Genomic DNA, 18,122 nt, shown 5'->3' on the forward strand with positions numbered 1-18,122 from the left:
AAGGTTTGGACAAGTTCCTGGAGGAAAGGTCCATGGTCTATTATTCAGATTGACTTATGGGAAACCACTGCTTGTCCTGGGATTGGTAGCCCGGAATGTTGCTACTAATTGGGTTTCTGCCTGGTACTTGTGACCGGGATTGGCCACTGTTGGAAGCAGGATACTGGGCTAGATGGACCATTGGTCTGACCCAGTATGGCTATCCTTGAGAAACCCCCATTACAGGTATGTAACCTTTCTTTCTCCATGGACAAGCAGGATGAGTTAACTACACACTGATAACTGCCAAGCTCTGGAGATGTTCTGTGTAGGTGTATGTGCCAACCCTTTCCAGCCAGTGAGTGCTGTGGTGGAGTGAAACTTTTTGAGAGACTGAAATGTCACAGATTGGGTAGTGACTAAGAAGAAGACTAGCATAGCTTGTCAGCAGGGCATAACCTTTATTTGTAGACAGATCAGGGGGTAGGGCCTTAAGTCCCTGCAAATTCCCCTTGTTTAAGTCCCCCTTTTTTTCTGTTTTAACAGGGTTTAGCATAGTAAAAACTACAGCCATAAGTACATAAGTACATAAGTAGTGCCATACTGGGAAAGACCAAAGGTCCATCTAGCCCAGCATCCTGTCACCGACAGTGGCCAATCCAGGTCAAGGGCACCTGGCACGCTCCCCAAACGTAAAAACATTCCAGACAAGTTATACCTAAAAATGAGGAATTTTTCCAGTCCATTTAATAGCGGTCTATGGACTTGTCCTTTAGGAATCTATCTAACCCCTTTTTAAACTCCGTCAAGCTAACCGCCCGTACCACGTTCTCCGGCAATGAATTCCAGAGTCTAATTACACGTTGGGTGAAGAAAAATTTTCTCCGATTCGTTTTAAATTTACCACACTGTAGCTTCAACTCATGCCCTCTAGTCCTAGTATTTTGGATAGCGTGAACAGTCGCTTCACATCCACCCGATCCATTCCACTCATTATTTTATACACTTCTATCATATCTCCCCTCAGCCGTCTCTTCTCCAAGCTGAAAAGCCCTAGCCTTCTCAGCCTCTCTTCATAGGAAAGTCGTCCCATCCCCACTATCATTTTTGTCGCCCTTCGCTGTACCTTTTCCAATTCTACTATATCTTTTTTGAGATACGGAGACCAGTACTGAACACAATACTCCAGGTGCGGTCGCACCATGGAGCGATACAACGGCATTATAACATCCGCACACCTGGACTCCATACCCTTCCTAATAACACCCAACATTCTATTCGCTTTCCTAGCCGCAGCAGCACACTGAGCAGAAGGTTTCAGCGTATCATCGACGACGACACCCAGATCCCTTTCTTGATCCGTAACTCCTAACGCGGAACCTTGCAAGACGTAGCTATAATTCGGGTTCCTCTTACCCACATGCATCACTTTGCACTTGTCAACATTGAACTTCATCTGCCACTTGCACGCCCATTCTCCCAGTCTCGCAAGGTCCTCCTGTAATCGTTCACATTCCTCCTGCGACTTGACGACCCTGAATAATTTTGTGTCATCGGCGAATTTAATTACCTCACTAGTTATTCCCATCTCTAGGTCATTATAAATACATTAAAAAGCAACGGACCCAGCACAGACCCCTGCGGGACCCCACTAACTACCCTCCTCCACTGAGAATACTGGCCACGCAATCCTACTCTCTGCTTCCTATCTTTCAACCAGTCTTAATCCATAATAATACCCTACCTCCGATTCCATGACTCTGCAATTCTTCAGGAGTCTTTCGTGCGGCACTTTGTCAAACGCCTTCTGAAAATCCAGATATACAATATCAACCGGCTCCCCATTGTCCACATGTTTGCTTACCCCCTCAAAAAATGCATTAGATTGGTGAGGCAAGACTTCCCTTCACTAAATCCGTGCTGACTTTGTCTCATCAGTCCATGTTTTTGTATATGCTCTGCAATTTTATTCTTAATAATAGCCTCCACCATCTTGCCCGGCACCGACGTCAGACTCACCGGTCTATAATTTCCCGGATCTCCTCTGGAACCTTTCTTAAAAATCGGAGTAGTAAGTAACATGGCTACCCTCCAGTCTTCCGGTATTACACTCGATTTTAGGGACAGATTGCATATTTCTAACAGTAGCTCCGCAAGTTCATTTTTTAGTTCTATTAATACTCTGGGATGAATACCATCAGGTCCCGGTGATTTACTACTCTTCAGCTTGCTGAACTGACCCATTACATCCTCCAAGGTTACAGAGAATTTGTTTAGTTTCTCCGACTCCCCCGCTTCAAATATTCTTTCCGGCACCGGTGTCCCCCCCAAATCCTCCTCGGTGAAGACTGAAGCAAAGAATTCATTTAATTTCTCCGCTACGGCTTTGTCCTCCTTGATCGCCCCTTTAACACCATTTTCGTCCAGCGGCCCAACCGACTCTTTGGCCGGTTTCCTGCTTTTAATGTATCTAAAAAAGTTTTTACTATGTATTTTTGCAGGAACCACAACTTGCAATAGAAATGCAACAATAAAGCAGAAAAAAGCAATTTGCAAGAACAGCAGCTGGGGGGAACCAAAAATAGGGTAGAAGAAATCAAATGAGAGAGCTTAGAATATCTGGTAGTGACCTTGGTTGAAGGTCAGGGTACGACTGTCTTTTTAGAAGACCAATCCTCAAACACCATCAGCTAGTTTATTTGTTGAAGCAATACTGGTCATGGAAGTGTGAACAGAAGACCATGTTGCAGCTTTGCACATGTCCTCCAAGGGTTTGGCATACATGTTTACCAGGATGGTAGACATAGCTGAGTTGATGGGTGTGGATCGTGTCAGTAAGCTTGTGTTCATTTGCCTGTAGCAGAAGGCTGGACTGTCAGAGATCCATAGTGATAGCGTCTACTTGGTGATCAGAAACCTTGTATATTGGGGTGAAAGGAGCCAAAGAGTTGATAAGCCTTCCAGATTGAACCTATGCTGAAAATCTATGTGTAACGGGCATGGATGCAGTCTAGGATGTGCCATTTTTGCTCTTCTGGGGTGAAGTGCAGTTTGGAATGGAAAGAGGGGAAATGTTGAGATCACTTTACAGGGGAATTTAGGGTGTGTTCTGAGCATGACCCTACTTGTGGTACAACTGCATATAAGAAGGGTTGGTGACTAGTGTCTAGCTTTCTGATGTACCTCACTGAGATGGTGGCAGTGAGGAATAGGGGCTTCCACATGATGAATTTTATCAGGGCATCCTTCAGGGGCTCAAATGATTCAAGAATGAGCTGGTATAGTATGACATTGATGTTCCAAAGTAGATATACTACATATGGGATTGTTGTCCAGTTGGTCATGGTAGGCCGCTATGGCAATCAAGTATATCCTTATGGAAGTAGTCTTGAACTAGTGCCACTGATGGTAATAAGGAATTGGAGAATGAATGGGACAGGGCACAAGAAGGGATCTGGAGATGACCAGGTTTGGAATATATTCCACTTGAAGCCATATGATCTTCTAGTTGACCGTTACCGGGCTGCTAGGAGAACCTGTTCAACTTATGCAGAGAAGTGGATGGAGGAGAGGGGTATCCTTTCAACATCTAGGCTTCAAAGGTGTGTGTGGGTAGGTTGAGGTGCAGAATGGTCCCCTCCTCTCCAGTCCAAGGGGTTTGACAGCCTAATGGGCTGGAGTAGGGTCAGGGGTTGTATGTATGAGAACCCAAACTACCTTAGTCGGAGCGTGCAATTAGGATGATGATTGCCTCATTGTTGCTTATTTCTGAATTGTCTTGGGTATTAACGAGATAGGTGGGTTTACATAGAGGAGGTGTTAGTCCCACTGTATTGTGAAGGCATCTGGTGCCAGGCTGTGTGTAGATGGTCACTTGCAGTGGAAGATGGGACATTTTACATTGGTAAATGTCGAAGTGATGCGGAGGCTGAGGGACCATTTGTAAGGGTCTAGTTGTTGACTGAGACTGTCTGCAAGTTGGTTGTATTAATTGGGTAAGTAGGAAGCATGTAGTAGGCATCCTATCAAGAGGGCAAACTTCCAGATTTTGTAGGCTTCCCCGTGTTTATTGACATAGACATGGTGACTTGGTTGCCTGTCTGCACCAGGAGGACATTGTCCACAATCCACAAAATGAATGCAGTGAGTGTATCCCATTACCTTGCGCTCCAGGAAGCTGATGTGGCATCTTTTGTTGGTAGGTGCAAAAGATGGGCTTCCCATCCGGGCTTGGAAGCATCTGTTGTGATAGCCAAGTAAGGCTGTGGCTGATGGAATAGTCTGCCCTGAACAAGGCTGCCTTGATTTGTCCCCCAGGTGAAGGCTTTTCAGGAAGTTGGATCGATGGTGATTTGGTGGGTCAAGGGCTGTGTATGTTGGTTCCATTGCTTCCGCAGGTGCCTCTGCAAGTTGTTCAGCGGTTTTGAATATTGTATACTCATGCCTACATTGTTCAAGTATTAGATTGCCTCTGCAAGTTGTCCAGTGAGATTGCATGCACGGCTGCTGCCAATTGGTGGCCCAGGAGATATAGGGAGGTCTTGGCAGAAACTGTCAGTGGAGATGTGGAGGTTATAGTGTTGACTTGTTGGGCAGGGAAAAGAGCCTTTAACTGAATTGTTTGGAGGTCTACCCCAATTATTGCCAGAGATTACATGGGTTGGAGGTATGAATTTTTTTTGGTGTTTTGTAGGAGCCTAGAGGTTTTGGTCTTTTGAAGCATGGGTGCCACTATGAGCCAGTTGTCCAGGTAGGGCAAGATGCAGTTCCTCTTTTCACCTCACCTTTTTGTTGTTTGGCCTTTCTATCTTTTTTTTTTATTTTTTTATGTGGAATACCTCTGGTCTGGGCTTCCAAGATGGTATTTTTAAATGGCATCATACCTGTTTTTTTGCAGAGTTTGATAGTATAATAGGAGAAAGAGCCTGAAGAGTTTAGGTGGAATATGAGCATGTGAGGGTGTAGTAGATCTTGTTTTAGTCAGTATTTTTCTAAACATAAGAGGACATAATTGCTGGGCAGACACAACTGAAGGCAATTGGAGCCTTGCTGGAAGTGCTTTGTGGGAATGTACCTGAAGAAGATAATCTTGAAGGGTATGGCTCCTCAGATGTTGTGTCTTGGGGGTCATTCTGGCTGTCGTGGGGATAATTTGTTTCCTTACCGTGTTGAGGGCATTTCTTGAATCTGGGTTTGGTCATGGTTGTTTGTTGGACCCATGGGTGGAGGATGATGTGTGAGGAAAATGGGAATATATGTCGGGCACTGGGTAGAGGTCTACTTGGCACATAATTAGAAATAGCTCTTGTTAGCTATTCTGAGTTCTAGTAGGTCAGTTCCTGCCATGTTGTGGCTGGCTCATCCTGCTTGTCTATAGAAAGTGCTTCCAGCTCATTTAGAACCTTTGCTAGTTCCCATAGCTCTGAATTAGGCGACGTCCTTCCAAACCTAGTATACATGCGTTAGTTGTGCAGTGTCAGGGATTCTGTACGCCAGGAGCTGTGAGCACTCATCTTCATAATCCTTAGCCTGTCTTCCCCTGCTGAATAGGGGAAATGGAGCCGAGACCTCTTTCTATTGATTAGAACCTAGTTATGTATATTGAGTGGTTGCCAAGTTTATGTATCAACCTCCTCCTTTAATTGACCTCTTTACTGTTAGCAAAAACGACAATCTTTCTGCAGGGACATATTTGATTAGGAATATCATTAAGATATAGTAACAGGCTCTCTTGAAAGAAGTCTTTCAAAAACCTTGTGTGGTTATGTATTGCAGTTGGGGGGTCGTCGTCCCCCCCCCCCCCCCCCCCCCAGCCACACACACACAAGTTGACGCTGTATAGTTAGCAGAGTCTTCAGTGTTAACTGTGTTACAGCAGAGGGAACCTAATAAATTCTGTTCCAACAATGCGCAATGTCTGAGAGATCAGCATTAACATGAAACTGCTGCTTTTGAACACACTGGACTCAATATTCAGCCCGATTAAGGCACTGACTGCTGCAGAAAGAATTTGCCCTTGATATTCAAATCAAGGGCCTAATGCTGGTATTCAGATGGGTATCCGGATAAAGCTAGGCTAGTATTTTTGCTGTTCTAACTTTATCCAGGCAGTTACCTGGTTTGTGGACTAAAATCACCATTAACCAGGGAAATTCTGACTCTGCCTAGCACTGTATCCAGACCGCCTTGGCACAAACCAGACTTTCAGTGACCCTGTTATGTGTCACTCAAAACCCAGGGATCACCATGTCGGCATGATTGAACCAGGCAGCAGCCTTTCCTTCCTGGTTAAATTTGTTTTTAAATATCAGGCCTACTATTTAATTTAGGGCCCTGTTTACTAAACTGCGCTGTATGCGCACTAACCTTTTAGCATGTGCTAATGCTAGAGACACCCATATATTTCTGTGGAGGTGTCTAGCGTTAGCATGTGCTAATTTTTAACGCACACTAAAAAGTTAGTGCATCTATAGTGAGGCTTAGTAAACAGGGCCCTTAAATTGTTTCAGGTTATTTAAATGGGAAAAAAAAAGAATATAATCCTAGATCATCTACATAATTTGTGTTTAATAATATCAGGGTTGGTACCTTTACAATTTACTAACCTGATTAAGGTTCCTCATACTGGAAGATACACAATGTTCAGAAGGAATGGATCCTCAGGAGCTTAACCGAGATTGGATAGCAGAGCCGGTAGTGGGAGGCGGGGCTGGAGGTTGGGAGGCGGGGATAGTGCTGGGCAGGCCCCTACGGTCTGTGCAGAGCCGGTGGTGGGAGGCGGGGCTAGTGGTTGGGAGGCGGGGATAGTGCTGGGCAGACTTATACGGTCTGTGCCCTGAAGAGCACAAGTACAAATCAAAGTAGGGTATACACAAAAAGTAGCACATATGAGTTTGTCTTGTTGGGCAGACTGAATGGACCATGCAGGTCTTTTTCTGCCGACATCTACTATGTTACTATGTTAATTGATGATTTTTGTATACTGCTTTTCACCAGTTTTTGAGATGCAGTGGTTTTATTAAATACTAGAGAATAGAATAATTTTATCAGATGCTGATTTGACACGTGGCACACATTTTGGACTGAGACACAAGATTTCATCAGGATAAAATGTGTCGTCTTTAACCAGGCTAGTGTTTTCAATTTGTGTTTTTCCATTTTCTGTTTCATTGCTTTCTGAAATGGTGCTGTAAAGCCAGTTTTCAATTACGGTGGTGCATTGGGGGACAGCATTTATTTTGTTTCAGAATTGGGTCACAAGCACAGAAGTGTTAGTAAGTTAGGGAGTAGTATTGAGCACTTTGTGAGAGGAAAATGCCCTTCTCGCTCTTGTAAGCTAGCACTAATGTTTTCTTAGATTTGTTGCATTAATATCTTTACAGTGAAAGGGAGAACTGGTGTCAGTCTGCTCCTGCACATTCCAGAGAGCCTGGAGGGAGGGAGGAACCGTCTAATGCATTCGGTGTGAGGCAGCCTGGCACAGGTCTCCGCTCTCACTGCGAGAATCCTGTGAGAAGAGGAGGAGAGGCAGCCTGGCACAGGTCTCCACTCTCACTGTGAGAGTCCTGTGCGGAGAGGAGAGGCAGCCTGACACAGGTCTCCGCTCTCACTGCGAGAGTCCTGTGAGAGAACTCAAGTGGTCATCATGGAGCTGCACTCTCAGTATGGAACCAACCAGGGACAAAAACGAGCTACTGGAAAAATATTTCCTGAGCTTCTCCAGAGCTGTAAGTCTTTTCCAACTGTGTTCTGTCCCCTTCTAGCTCCATCTCTGTCCGTCTTCAAATCTAAGCTAAGAGCCCACCTTTTTGATGCTGCTTTTAACTCCTAACCCTTATTCACTTTGTTCAGAACCCTTATTTTATCATCCTCACTTTAACATTCCCTTATCTCTTGTTTGTCCTGTTTGTCTGTCCTAATTAGATTGTAAGCTCTGTCGAGCAGGGACTGTCTCTTCATGTTCAAGTGTACAGTGCTGCGTACGTCTAGTAGCGCTTTAGAAATTAGTAGTAGTAGTCCTTAAGCATGGTACCCAAATGCTGCCCTTAAAACCTCCAGGCTGGTCTCCATTTCAGATTTTGTCCTAAGAGCAAGGTTAATGTATTTTGATTACTTTGGAAACTAAACTTCCTTTATCGTTCATGTGTTGGACCAGTCCAGATGAGTGGGTCATGTCCCCCTGCCAGTAGATGGAATCAGAAGAAAACAACTTATAGCTGAATTAAATCCTCCTTTAAGGGGGCTGGTGCTGCCTTCAACTCCTCTGCATTTCTCTGGCTCCAGCAGATAGTGCAGACATGTGACCTGGTACAACAACTATGAGTAGGCCACTCCAAGGAAGGTTATATAGCCCAGATTCCCAGTAGAGTACAGAATCTGTGGAATGCTGCAGGCGTCCTTTTGGTATGATTTCCCTCCCTTTTTGGGAACAGTAGAAGACTAGAATTGGTGAAGGCTGATCCTCCGAGACCAGGGTGCTAAATGTTGTGGTACTGTGGGCCCCCCCCCCCAAAAAAAAAGAAAAAAAAAACTTTATTGAGGTTGTGGCTGCAATGTCTGTCACCCTGCCTGACTTTTAGGAGAGGGCCAGAGGTACATTTCCCTGAGTGCCGGCTGATTTAAAGCTTTTGAAACAGGAAAAAACAAACAAACCCAAAATAACTAGAGCTGCAGGTCGATTAAAATTTTTAGTCATGTGACTGGTCAGGCCCTAGCTGGCTGTTCATGGGGGTGCCCCCCCCCCCCCAAACATTAGATATCATACTTTTGCTGGTGGGGATTCCAAAGCCAGTTGAAGAAATCCATTTTCAGTGTCCCCCTTCTTCCTTGTGTTGCACCAGAAGCGAGAAAGTCAGCAGCGTGTCTCCAGCTGCTGATGCCGGCACTCCCCGAGTACGCTCAGTTCATGAATGACTCAGGCGGTGGATTTCTTTGGTTGGTGGGGCTTCAGCTACCCCACCAGCCACTGAACAGGTACTGTAACTTTGGAGGGGGTCTTCACCCTTCTGTCTTGTGCCCCCCCGTGCCTTCACCTATTCTCGCTCTCTTTCATGTGCCCCCTTTGTGCCTTCACCCATTCTCGCTGTCTTTCATGTGCCCCCTTTGTGCCTTCACCTGCTCTCTTTCATGTTCCCCCTTTGTGCCTTCACCCGCTCTCTTGTTTTCTCAAATATGACTCCCCTCCTGTGTTGTCTCTCAATTCTCCCTTGCTTCCTGGACCTCCACCAGCATCTCTTCCCTCCCAGTTTGCCTTCTTGTCTTGCAGTCTTTGTCCTGGAGCGGCAGCATATTGAAACGCTGTCTTGGCCTTCACTGGGCTTTCCTTCTGACCCAGTGCGCCCTTCTGAAAACAAGAAGTTGAGTCAGAAGGTCCATTGCAGGCTGAGGTAGCCTTTCAATATGCTGCTGCAAGGCGAAGGCTCATTGCAAGACAAGTGACAGGTAAACTCTGGGAGGGAGGGGAGAGCCGCCAGTGGTCCAGGAGGGGAGGAAGATTTGTCGGACTGGGTGGGGGAGGGTGGTTAATCATTAATCGTGGCGTTAATTGCGATTAACATTAAGCCCTTAAAACAGCTTGCAGTGTAGCCTCTTCTCAGCCTGCCTCCTGTTTGATGCTGTGTTGGATTTGGAACTCTGTCAGGGGGTTTGAAGAATTTTTTTTCTCTTGTGTATGCCACTGTTAACTTTCTATTCTGGATGTCATGCACCAAACTTGAAAACCTTAATAAGCATATGATCCCTGGATCCTTTTTTTTCACTATAACAGAATATACAAAACCCACTGGTAGGAATAAAAAAAAAATCTGCATTTCAGTAGTTTCCATAATAGGAGCCTAAAGTATAACCTCCTTTATTACTGATTTTTTAAGACTTCTTAGATTGTTCTCTGATTTTCATGAATATGAGAAATAAACTGAAGTGATGAATTTACTAGGTTGACTCCTCTCCTTGAAATTGTCGAGTATAAATTTAAGATATTTTAAAGGCTAAAGGTGAATTCAGGGAGAAGTTACCTCAATCAGATAAAGAAGAAAAAGAATCCAGGGATCACATGCATAGATTTTCAAGTATGGTGCATCAAGAAAAACATTTGAAAGTGGAAGAACACCAAGTACCAGGATGATATAAGTCAAAGGTAGTTTATTCGTCTTCCAATATTTAGAAGTACCAGCTAGGTGTCCTCAACACAAGCCCTGTTTAGGCATAACATCCATTGGAGGAGTGGCCTAGTGGTTAGGGTGGTGGACTTTGGTCCTGGGGAACTGAGTTCGATTCCCACTTCAGGCACAGGCAGCTCCTTGTGACTCTGGGCAAGTCACTTAACCCTCCATTGCCCCAGGTACAAATAAGTACCTGTATGCAATATGTAAGCCGCATTGAGTCTACCATGAGTGGGAAAGCGCGGGGTACAAATGTAACAAAAAATCAGGAGAACTTCTGTATTTCCTTATGAACATAAATTCCTCACAGAGAAAAAATCTAAACAAAAAAATATGCTATTACGCATTTTTCAGACTGTAATATTGTAAATGTGATTTACACAATCAATTTCTCCGTCTTCTGTATATAAGTAAGACTGAGGAAAGTTAATACCAGTCTCCTGGACCATAAAAGCTGCTTTAATAGGAAGATTTTAAAGCAACTTTAGTTGGAACATTGTCATTTAACCATACAGTTGGAGAATTGAAATATTTTGTAATTAAGATCATGAAGAGTAGATGGAGGAAACAGAATATAGCGGATGTTTTCATCAGAGGAACAGCGCTGCATCTTTCGAATTGAATACAGTATCTCCCCTTTGACACTCATATCTACAGTATAGTTTGGTGATATTTCCTGTTAACACAAACAAACAGTGGATCCAAAAACAGTCCTCTCACAGAAGGTGTTTTCTAAACAAGGTCTTTATTCCAAATTAATCTTAGGAAACACCTTCTATGACAGGACTCTTTTTGGATCCACTGTTTGTGTTGACTTTCGTTTCTCCTGTGGAGAGATCACCCTCTGTTGGTGTTGGCTTCGTTGATATTTCTTGTTGGCCATCCCCCATCTCATTGTGCACTGCGTATACTACACAGGTTCCTTCCTGGTTTGTGTGGTTCTAAACTGGATTAGACTAAAGACCATCCTGTTTCTGACAGGCCAGTGCAGGTGACAGGTATTTGACAGGATCTGTTCCTTGTGAATTTCACCCAGGGGTAAGCAGTGGCTTTCCTAACTTGTTTGGGATTGGGTAGAGATGAACTCAAGAAGCTCTTTTCAGAATTCCAGGAGGTGCTGAAGGTAACTCACAGCTCTCCTGAAGCCATCCTTTGCTATTCACAGTCCTGGATTCTGTTTTGCCCCATGGTGTTCACTTCTTGGTTTTATTCAGACCTTGGTGGGTACTTGGCCATCGGTTGATTCATACCTTTAATCAAAAGAGACAGAATTGTACTATAAAATATGTAAGTGCCCTCTGTTGATGCGGCTACCACTTCTGAGTCAACTTCTGACTGAATAAGCAGCAGGTTGTGCAGTACCTGCTGCTTCAACTTTGTCTGGGCTAGTTCCTCAATGTTTGCACTGTGTATTTTGTGAGCCTTTTCTTGGGAGGAATGTAAGTGTTGATATTGAAACTTTGTGCTCAAGTTTCAGAACTGATAAAACTGCAGTGCTTCTCGGGACACACTCAACTTTCAGGTTTTCAGGATACCCACAATACATTTGTAAGAGATTTGCATGCACTGCCTCTGTTATGCAAATATCTCTCATGCATATTCATTGTGGCTATCCTGACAACCAGACTGAGTGGGTATGCTGTTCCCCTGAAGACTGGGTTGAGAACCACTGCTCAAATGTATAGTTCCTGCAAATGAGTAACTACCAGGTTATGAGAATGAAGAGGCCAGGGTGCCAGGCAGCTGTGCAAGGAAGTGGAAGCAAGCCTGCTCCTCCTAGGGCAGGATACAAATGACAGAGAGTAGTAATGCATTTCACTTGAGCAGGTGCAACAGTTGGTCTTGCTACCTGTGTCCCTCCCCTGCCATGTCTTATCCTATTGACTCAGCTGCTGCTGTGTGTTTGCTGTGTGCAGTTTCAGATACTTGCCTCGGCATGTTTTAAGGGTTTGTTGGAACCGGCCCTTTCAGCAGAACTGCCGTTGGTTAGTGGAGGACCTGCAGCATGGGTCCTGGAAAGGACTGAAACAGCTCTATCCTGATGTAGGAGGCATGGTGAACCGAGAGGCAGGTGACTCTGAAGCTTAGTTTCAGAATTCTTAAAGCATGGTAAAGAATTTCAGGTTTGGGTTTTTGGAAAAAGGTAGTAACAGGAGCCAGAATGCCATTGTTCAGTGTGTGAAAACTGTTGTGAGGTATTTAGTTTCTGAAGAAGCCTCAGCTTTCAAAGGGTTGCATTGAAAGTGGGAATGAAACACTTTTCTCAAGTACTTATTAACTTTTGAACCTTTGGTGAAGATCTGTTCTTTGCCTGCATTCTGAGAATGTGCTGATCCTTTAAAGAAAGCAGTGTCAGTTCATGAAAGAGCAGGGCCAAACTGATATGGAAGTTCCTCATCTTGCAGCAGCGGTATGAGGGTGCTTTTTGTTTAACGTTTTTACATTTCAGTGAGATACAGCCCCCTAGCTCTTTAAATAGCAGTGATTTAGTTTGCTGTTGTAGGGTTCTCTTTCCTTTTGATTTCCTGGGAAGGGTGTCAGTATGTTTGTATTATTATTGACTGTGCAAACACTGTCTCGACATTGACTCCTGACTGCATTTCTTTTGCGCAGAAATGTTTGTGTGCTATGCGTATTAAGGTTAGAGCAACGGGACAGTAATTACATGTCATTTCTAAAGTGATGTCTCTAAAAATTTTCATTTGACATCTGGGATTTTATTTCCTTATTTTTAGATTTTTTTCATAAGCTGCTCAATCACTGCCAAAATGACTTCATCTACCTCCACACAGTATCCTGCTGCTGAGATGAATCCCTGCAGTATTGCATCGATGGGACAAGGAAACCAGGTAAACTTGCTTAATTTCCTGTTTTGTGCATTTGGTCATGTCTTTCAGCACTCATTAAACCAGATTGTATGAACATTGTCACATTTTCCTTTTGTTGCCAGTTTCAAACTCTCTGCTTATCTTCTTACTGTGCCATACACCTAGCCAGGTCTTCCTGGTACATCACATCACGTATCTCTGGCCATATTTCAGTTCTGCTTAAAAAAAAAAAAATCTACCTTTTTGTTCTAAACTTCATGCTTCCAGATTTTAGTTTTCTCAATTTTGTCTGTAACATAAATATGTTTCCTGAAGCCCTTGCCTAGATAGGAACTCGGCTTAGGAGGAGTGTCTCGTGTGTGTCTTTACAGCACTACAAATGTCTAGTAATGTGTTAGAAGTGATAGGTTAACAAGTAGCAGGGTCTGTCTGGTATGCTGCTAGTGCAGTAATTACTACAAATTTTAGTGGAAATGCATGTGCTCTTGTAGCCAGGCCTGTTCAGGATGCAGGGTGTTCAAGCAACAGCCATCTAACTAATATTGGTAATATTTAGATTAGTTAAAATTTCCTTGGTTATATGTGGGTGGAGGGGTGCTGCATGTGACCTCAGTGAAAGACATTTTGTATTCTCATCTATCCAAGATGGTGGAATAGAAAGGAGGGTGAGTGTCGTAAACTGTCTTGGATAAGGAGTGGTATCTTAAAACCAGTCACATCCTTAGCAGCGTAGATACAAATAATTGCACATTTCTGTATGCTGACTTTCCCTAAGTTTCCCAGTCCAGTGTAGTGGTGTCTACTCTGAGGGTTTAGTGTTTTTCCTCTCTTTGCAGCATCAGGGATTCACGAGACTCTTCACTACCTCCTGGAGAGAGTTAAAATAAGAACTTTGAGGCCGGTCTTCAGATTTCGGCAGTCATCCTGACTAACTCCAGCAGTCATTGCTAAACCCCACATATTGGGGACTGGGCCGTTTCCGTGACTGGCGTTGAATATCCGCTTTATTTTTGCATGGTTAGAAGATAACCGGCTATGTTGAAATTCAGATTTAGCTGGTTATCTTCTAACCAGTCAAAGATATCCCACACATTCACGCGGCCAAATATAGCCGCTAAAGTGGAGCTGAAAAATCAGCCGATAACCAGCTTTCTGCTAGCAGCTAACTGGTGATATTCAGCGGGAGATAGCAGGCTGTCCTCCGCTGAATATCGCTGGATAGCTGGTTATGGGGCATTTAACAGGCCAGGTTCCGATCCTGGCTGGTTAAATGCTTTTGAATATCGGGGGTGGGGGTGGTAGTGTTTGTTCTGGTTCCCTTTGTCTGCTATTACATTTTGTTTAAAGATCAAAAACTATTCATTGTGACGATATATGCAGTAATAGGAAAAATCAGAAAGGGGTTGACGACTTAGTAAAGGTTCAAAGAAAAGCGACCAAAATGATAAAGGGGATCTGCAAAACCCTGCATTTTTTTTTAGCATTTAATCATAGTTGATATTTTCTGGAGCATTCTTCAAGCATTGCTACATCCCTTCTCATATTGCCTATTACAGAGTTTGGTATCCTCTGCAAAGAGACAAACCTTACTAGACAGTCCACTACTACTAATCATTTCTATAGCGCTATTATATGCAGGTACTTTCTCTGTCCCTAGAGGGCTCAAAATCAAGGTTTTTGTACCTGGGGCAATGGAGGGTTAAGTGACTTGCCCAAGGTCACAAGGAGCTGCAGTGAGAATCAAACCCAGGTTGCCAGGATCAAAGCCCACTACACTAACCATTAGGAGTGGCCTAAAAAAAACAGTCCTTTCACAATATCGCTCACAAAAATGTTAAGAGCCGGCCCATGGAAAGATCCCTGCTGCACACCACTGATAACATCCTTTTCCTTGGAGGAAGCTTAATTTACCACTATCCTCTTGTCTCCTTCCACTTAACAAGTTTTTAACCCAGTCAGTCACTTTAGGACCCATAGTGAGGGCACTCAGTTTATTTCTCAATCACCTATGCTGAACAGTATCGAAGGCTTTGCTAAAATCCAAGTACACTACATCTAGCACCCCTCCCATATCACCCAGTCAAAGAAATCAATCAGATTTGTTTGACAAGACCTGCCTGTAATGAAACCATGCTGCCTCGGGTCCTGAAGTCCATTCACAATCCTCAGCTTTAGAAGTGTTTCCATTAGTTTACTCACCCCTGAGGTCAGACTAACAGGTCTGTAATTCCTAGTCTCCTCCCTACTTCCGCTCTTGTGCAGAGGGACCACATCTGCTCTTCTCCATTCCTCTGGTACCACCACTCCAGACTCTAAGGAAGCTTTGGAAAGGTTAGACAATGGTGTCACCAGAACCTGTGTGAGTTCCTCAAGTGCCCTTGGATGTATCCTATCAGGCCCCTTCGCTTTGTCTGTATTTAGTTTACCTAGCTCCTCACGAACAGTCTTCTGAGAATATGCTCTTGTCCTAGCCAACTTCCTGGATGCCCTTGGCCTGTTCTGTTCTACTGATTTGCTTACCACCTTTTTCAAGTAATTCACCCAAGACGGTGTACAGCAGGAACAATCAGGACATAGGTAATAGACAATTACAGTAGTAAAAATATTCAAATAACAGTACACAAGTGTGGTAATAACACATAAGAACTTAGATAAGAGAGTAATGAATTAGAAAATAAGGGAACTTCCTCTGGGCTACTGCAGATACGCAGTATGGCAGCTTAGCTAGCACTGGGTAGTGGGAACTGTAAAGGCATTCCATGGATGAGTGTAGGTTTGAGCGAGGTGCAACAGATAAAAGGAGGAGAATGGATAGATTCCCTCTTAAATTTAGGGAAAAATTGTACTTTCTCTGCAGACAAGCGTGCACACTTGATGGTGACGTCTTCTGACGGAGCCGTGGTGCCAGAGCTCACCTTTAGCTAAGTAAGCCTTCTTGGCTTGTTGGGCATGCGCGGAGTTCCCATCTGTGTTATCTAATTTATCTCCTTTCAGAGTTTTCTAACTTAACCTCTGCTGAGTCACTGGAAAGATAAATTATTTCCTCCTTCCATATGGTTATTTCCTAATTCATGGTTTAGTTAATAAGTAAAGTGGGGGATATTGATCTTCCCTGGATGCTTCAGCACTGTTTTACTAAGTCCAGTTTTTTTTTTTTTAAATATCTTCATTAGTGACATTGGAAGAGTAATTGAGAGCAAAATACGTAAATGACATTAAACTGGTTAGTCATAACGGAAGTATCATGAAAGAAGTCTTGAAAAGATGCTTGGGCAACTTGTACTGGGACCACAGGGACCCTGTGTACAGAGAGAGCATGGCACAGAGCACTGCAGACCTCATACTGTGAGACTCCAGGGACCCCTGTACAGAGGAAGCATGGCGCACACAGCACATACTGTGTGACTCTAGGCATCCTCTGTAGAGTGGAGGAAGACCACCAGTGGCTGGCCTGCCCGTTTTAATCACAGTTTCTGTCAGTAAACCCAGAGCAGGAGCTTTAAGATGTTTTTCTGCATGTTAAGTATGCTTTTCTGCTTATTCTGTAGGTACGACCAAAACTGCCACTTCTGAAGGTGCTGCGTGCAGCAGGAGCACGAGGAGAAACATTCACATTGAAGGAGGTAAGAGAGTGATAGGGACAGGTAAGAGGAAGAGGAGGTGACTCTGTAGATGATGTGATGGGGGGGGGGGGTGATGTAGAATGGGCAGGAGATCTGATGGACCCTGTAAATCCAGACCCTAGGGGAAGGCAGCACATCCCCCAGTAGCCAATCAAAATTTTTGTTGTTTGTGCTGCATTTTAATCACATTTAAATTTTTTTACATTTCCAAAAGTTGACAGTGACTTTTGACTTGTAAACTGAGCTCAGTAGCATGAACATCTGGGTGTGATTCCAGGGGGCTTGAATTTCATTAGTGTGGCTGACATGCACAATTAGAAGCAGAGAAAGGAAAAAAGTACCCGTCTTGGTGCACACCCTGTGGGTACTTGGTTTCCACCTATAATCGAAACATTGCATTTTGTCTTGCTTATTGCCTAATGCAGACTACCTAGAGATTTGTCTGCTTTCTCTGTAAATAATTTATCACATGGTTTAATATAACATAAATAAAACTACACATAATCCTTTCTCTGCTTTCTCTCTACTCTACAACGCCGCCATAGTGCAAAGAAAAGCATGTGCCTTGTTTAGCAGTGCATGTACTTCCTCATATACAAGATAGGCGAATGCTGTCTTGATCTTCAAAAAGGCCTATGGTTTCTGCATGCTAAAAATTTACATCATATTGCATTTAAACTTCTTACTGGCTTACATCAGACAGATGGAGACTATCGCGGCAGCTTATTTGCTTGCAGGGAAGCAGGCTTCTCGGGCCTTGCAAACTCATTAGATGTACATTGACATCCTGAGTGGAGACTACCTTACTGTCTCCAGTGGATATTTGCAAGGCAGCGATGTGGTCGTTGCTGTATACCTTTGCCAAACACTACAGGGTGGATGTTGCAGCATGCTCGGAAGCCAGTTTTGGGGCTTTGGTCCTCTGGGCAGCGCCAGGATCCCACAAGTTCTGGAATAGTGGAAAACTATGTAATAGGAGAAGAAATTATATCTTACCTGATAATTTGCTTTCTGTTCTTCCCACTGTTGCAGAGGCCCACCCAAGGTTTTTGAGATGTTTAGTTGGTGCAAAGTAATGGGTCAAATAATGACCATCACTTGTACGGTGCTTCCTGCATATCTCTTGCTCTCTACAAGATGAAAGAGCTCCATACGTGTTTTTTCATTAGTTTTTTTTTTTTTTTTTGTTACATTTGTACCCTGTGCTTTCCCACTCATGGCAGGCTCAATGCGGCTTACATGGGGCAACGGAGGGTTAAGTGACTTGCCCAGAGTCACAAGGAGCTGCCTGTGCCTGAAGTGGGAATCAAACTCAGTTCCTCAGTTCCCCAGGACCAAAGTCCACCACCCTAACCACTAGGCCACTCCTCCACTTCTGCACAGGGGTCCCTTCTTTCCTCAGCAACAGAAGTTTTGTTCAGGTCAGTTGCATGCAGCTTTCTTTTTTTTTTTTTTTTTAAAGATGGTTTTGTTCTTTCCTTGATATTCAAATTCTTCTACATTCTTATCTTGGACAGACATGTAGTGAAGAA

At 43.8% G+C, this 18,122-nt stretch overlaps 1 protein-coding gene across 2 annotated transcripts in view; it reads left to right on the forward strand.

Annotated features, from left to right (window-relative positions):
- The window catches only part of MDM4 (MDM4 regulator of p53), a 40,657-nt gene that overhangs the window by 2,249 nt on the left and 20,286 nt on the right, over positions 1–18,122 (forward strand). The window contains exons 1-3 of one of the 2 annotated variants that reach the window (XM_030221041.1): positions 7,464–7,706; positions 12,875–12,988; positions 16,516–16,590. In XM_030221041.1, the coding sequence (XP_030076901.1) occupies positions 7,644–7,706; positions 12,875–12,988; positions 16,516–16,590 (252 nt within the window). In that variant the 5' untranslated portion in view covers positions 7,464–7,643. Of the gene's footprint in view, positions 1–7,463; positions 7,707–12,874; positions 12,989–16,515; positions 16,591–18,122 lie in introns of those variants that run through there. The other variant, XM_030221042.1, reaches the window with a different exon arrangement.

Source organism: Microcaecilia unicolor, chromosome 12 (assembly GCF_901765095.1).
Source record: "Microcaecilia unicolor chromosome 12, aMicUni1.1, whole genome shotgun sequence".
Taxonomy (NCBI): Eukaryota; Metazoa; Chordata; class Amphibia; order Gymnophiona; family Siphonopidae; genus Microcaecilia; species Microcaecilia unicolor.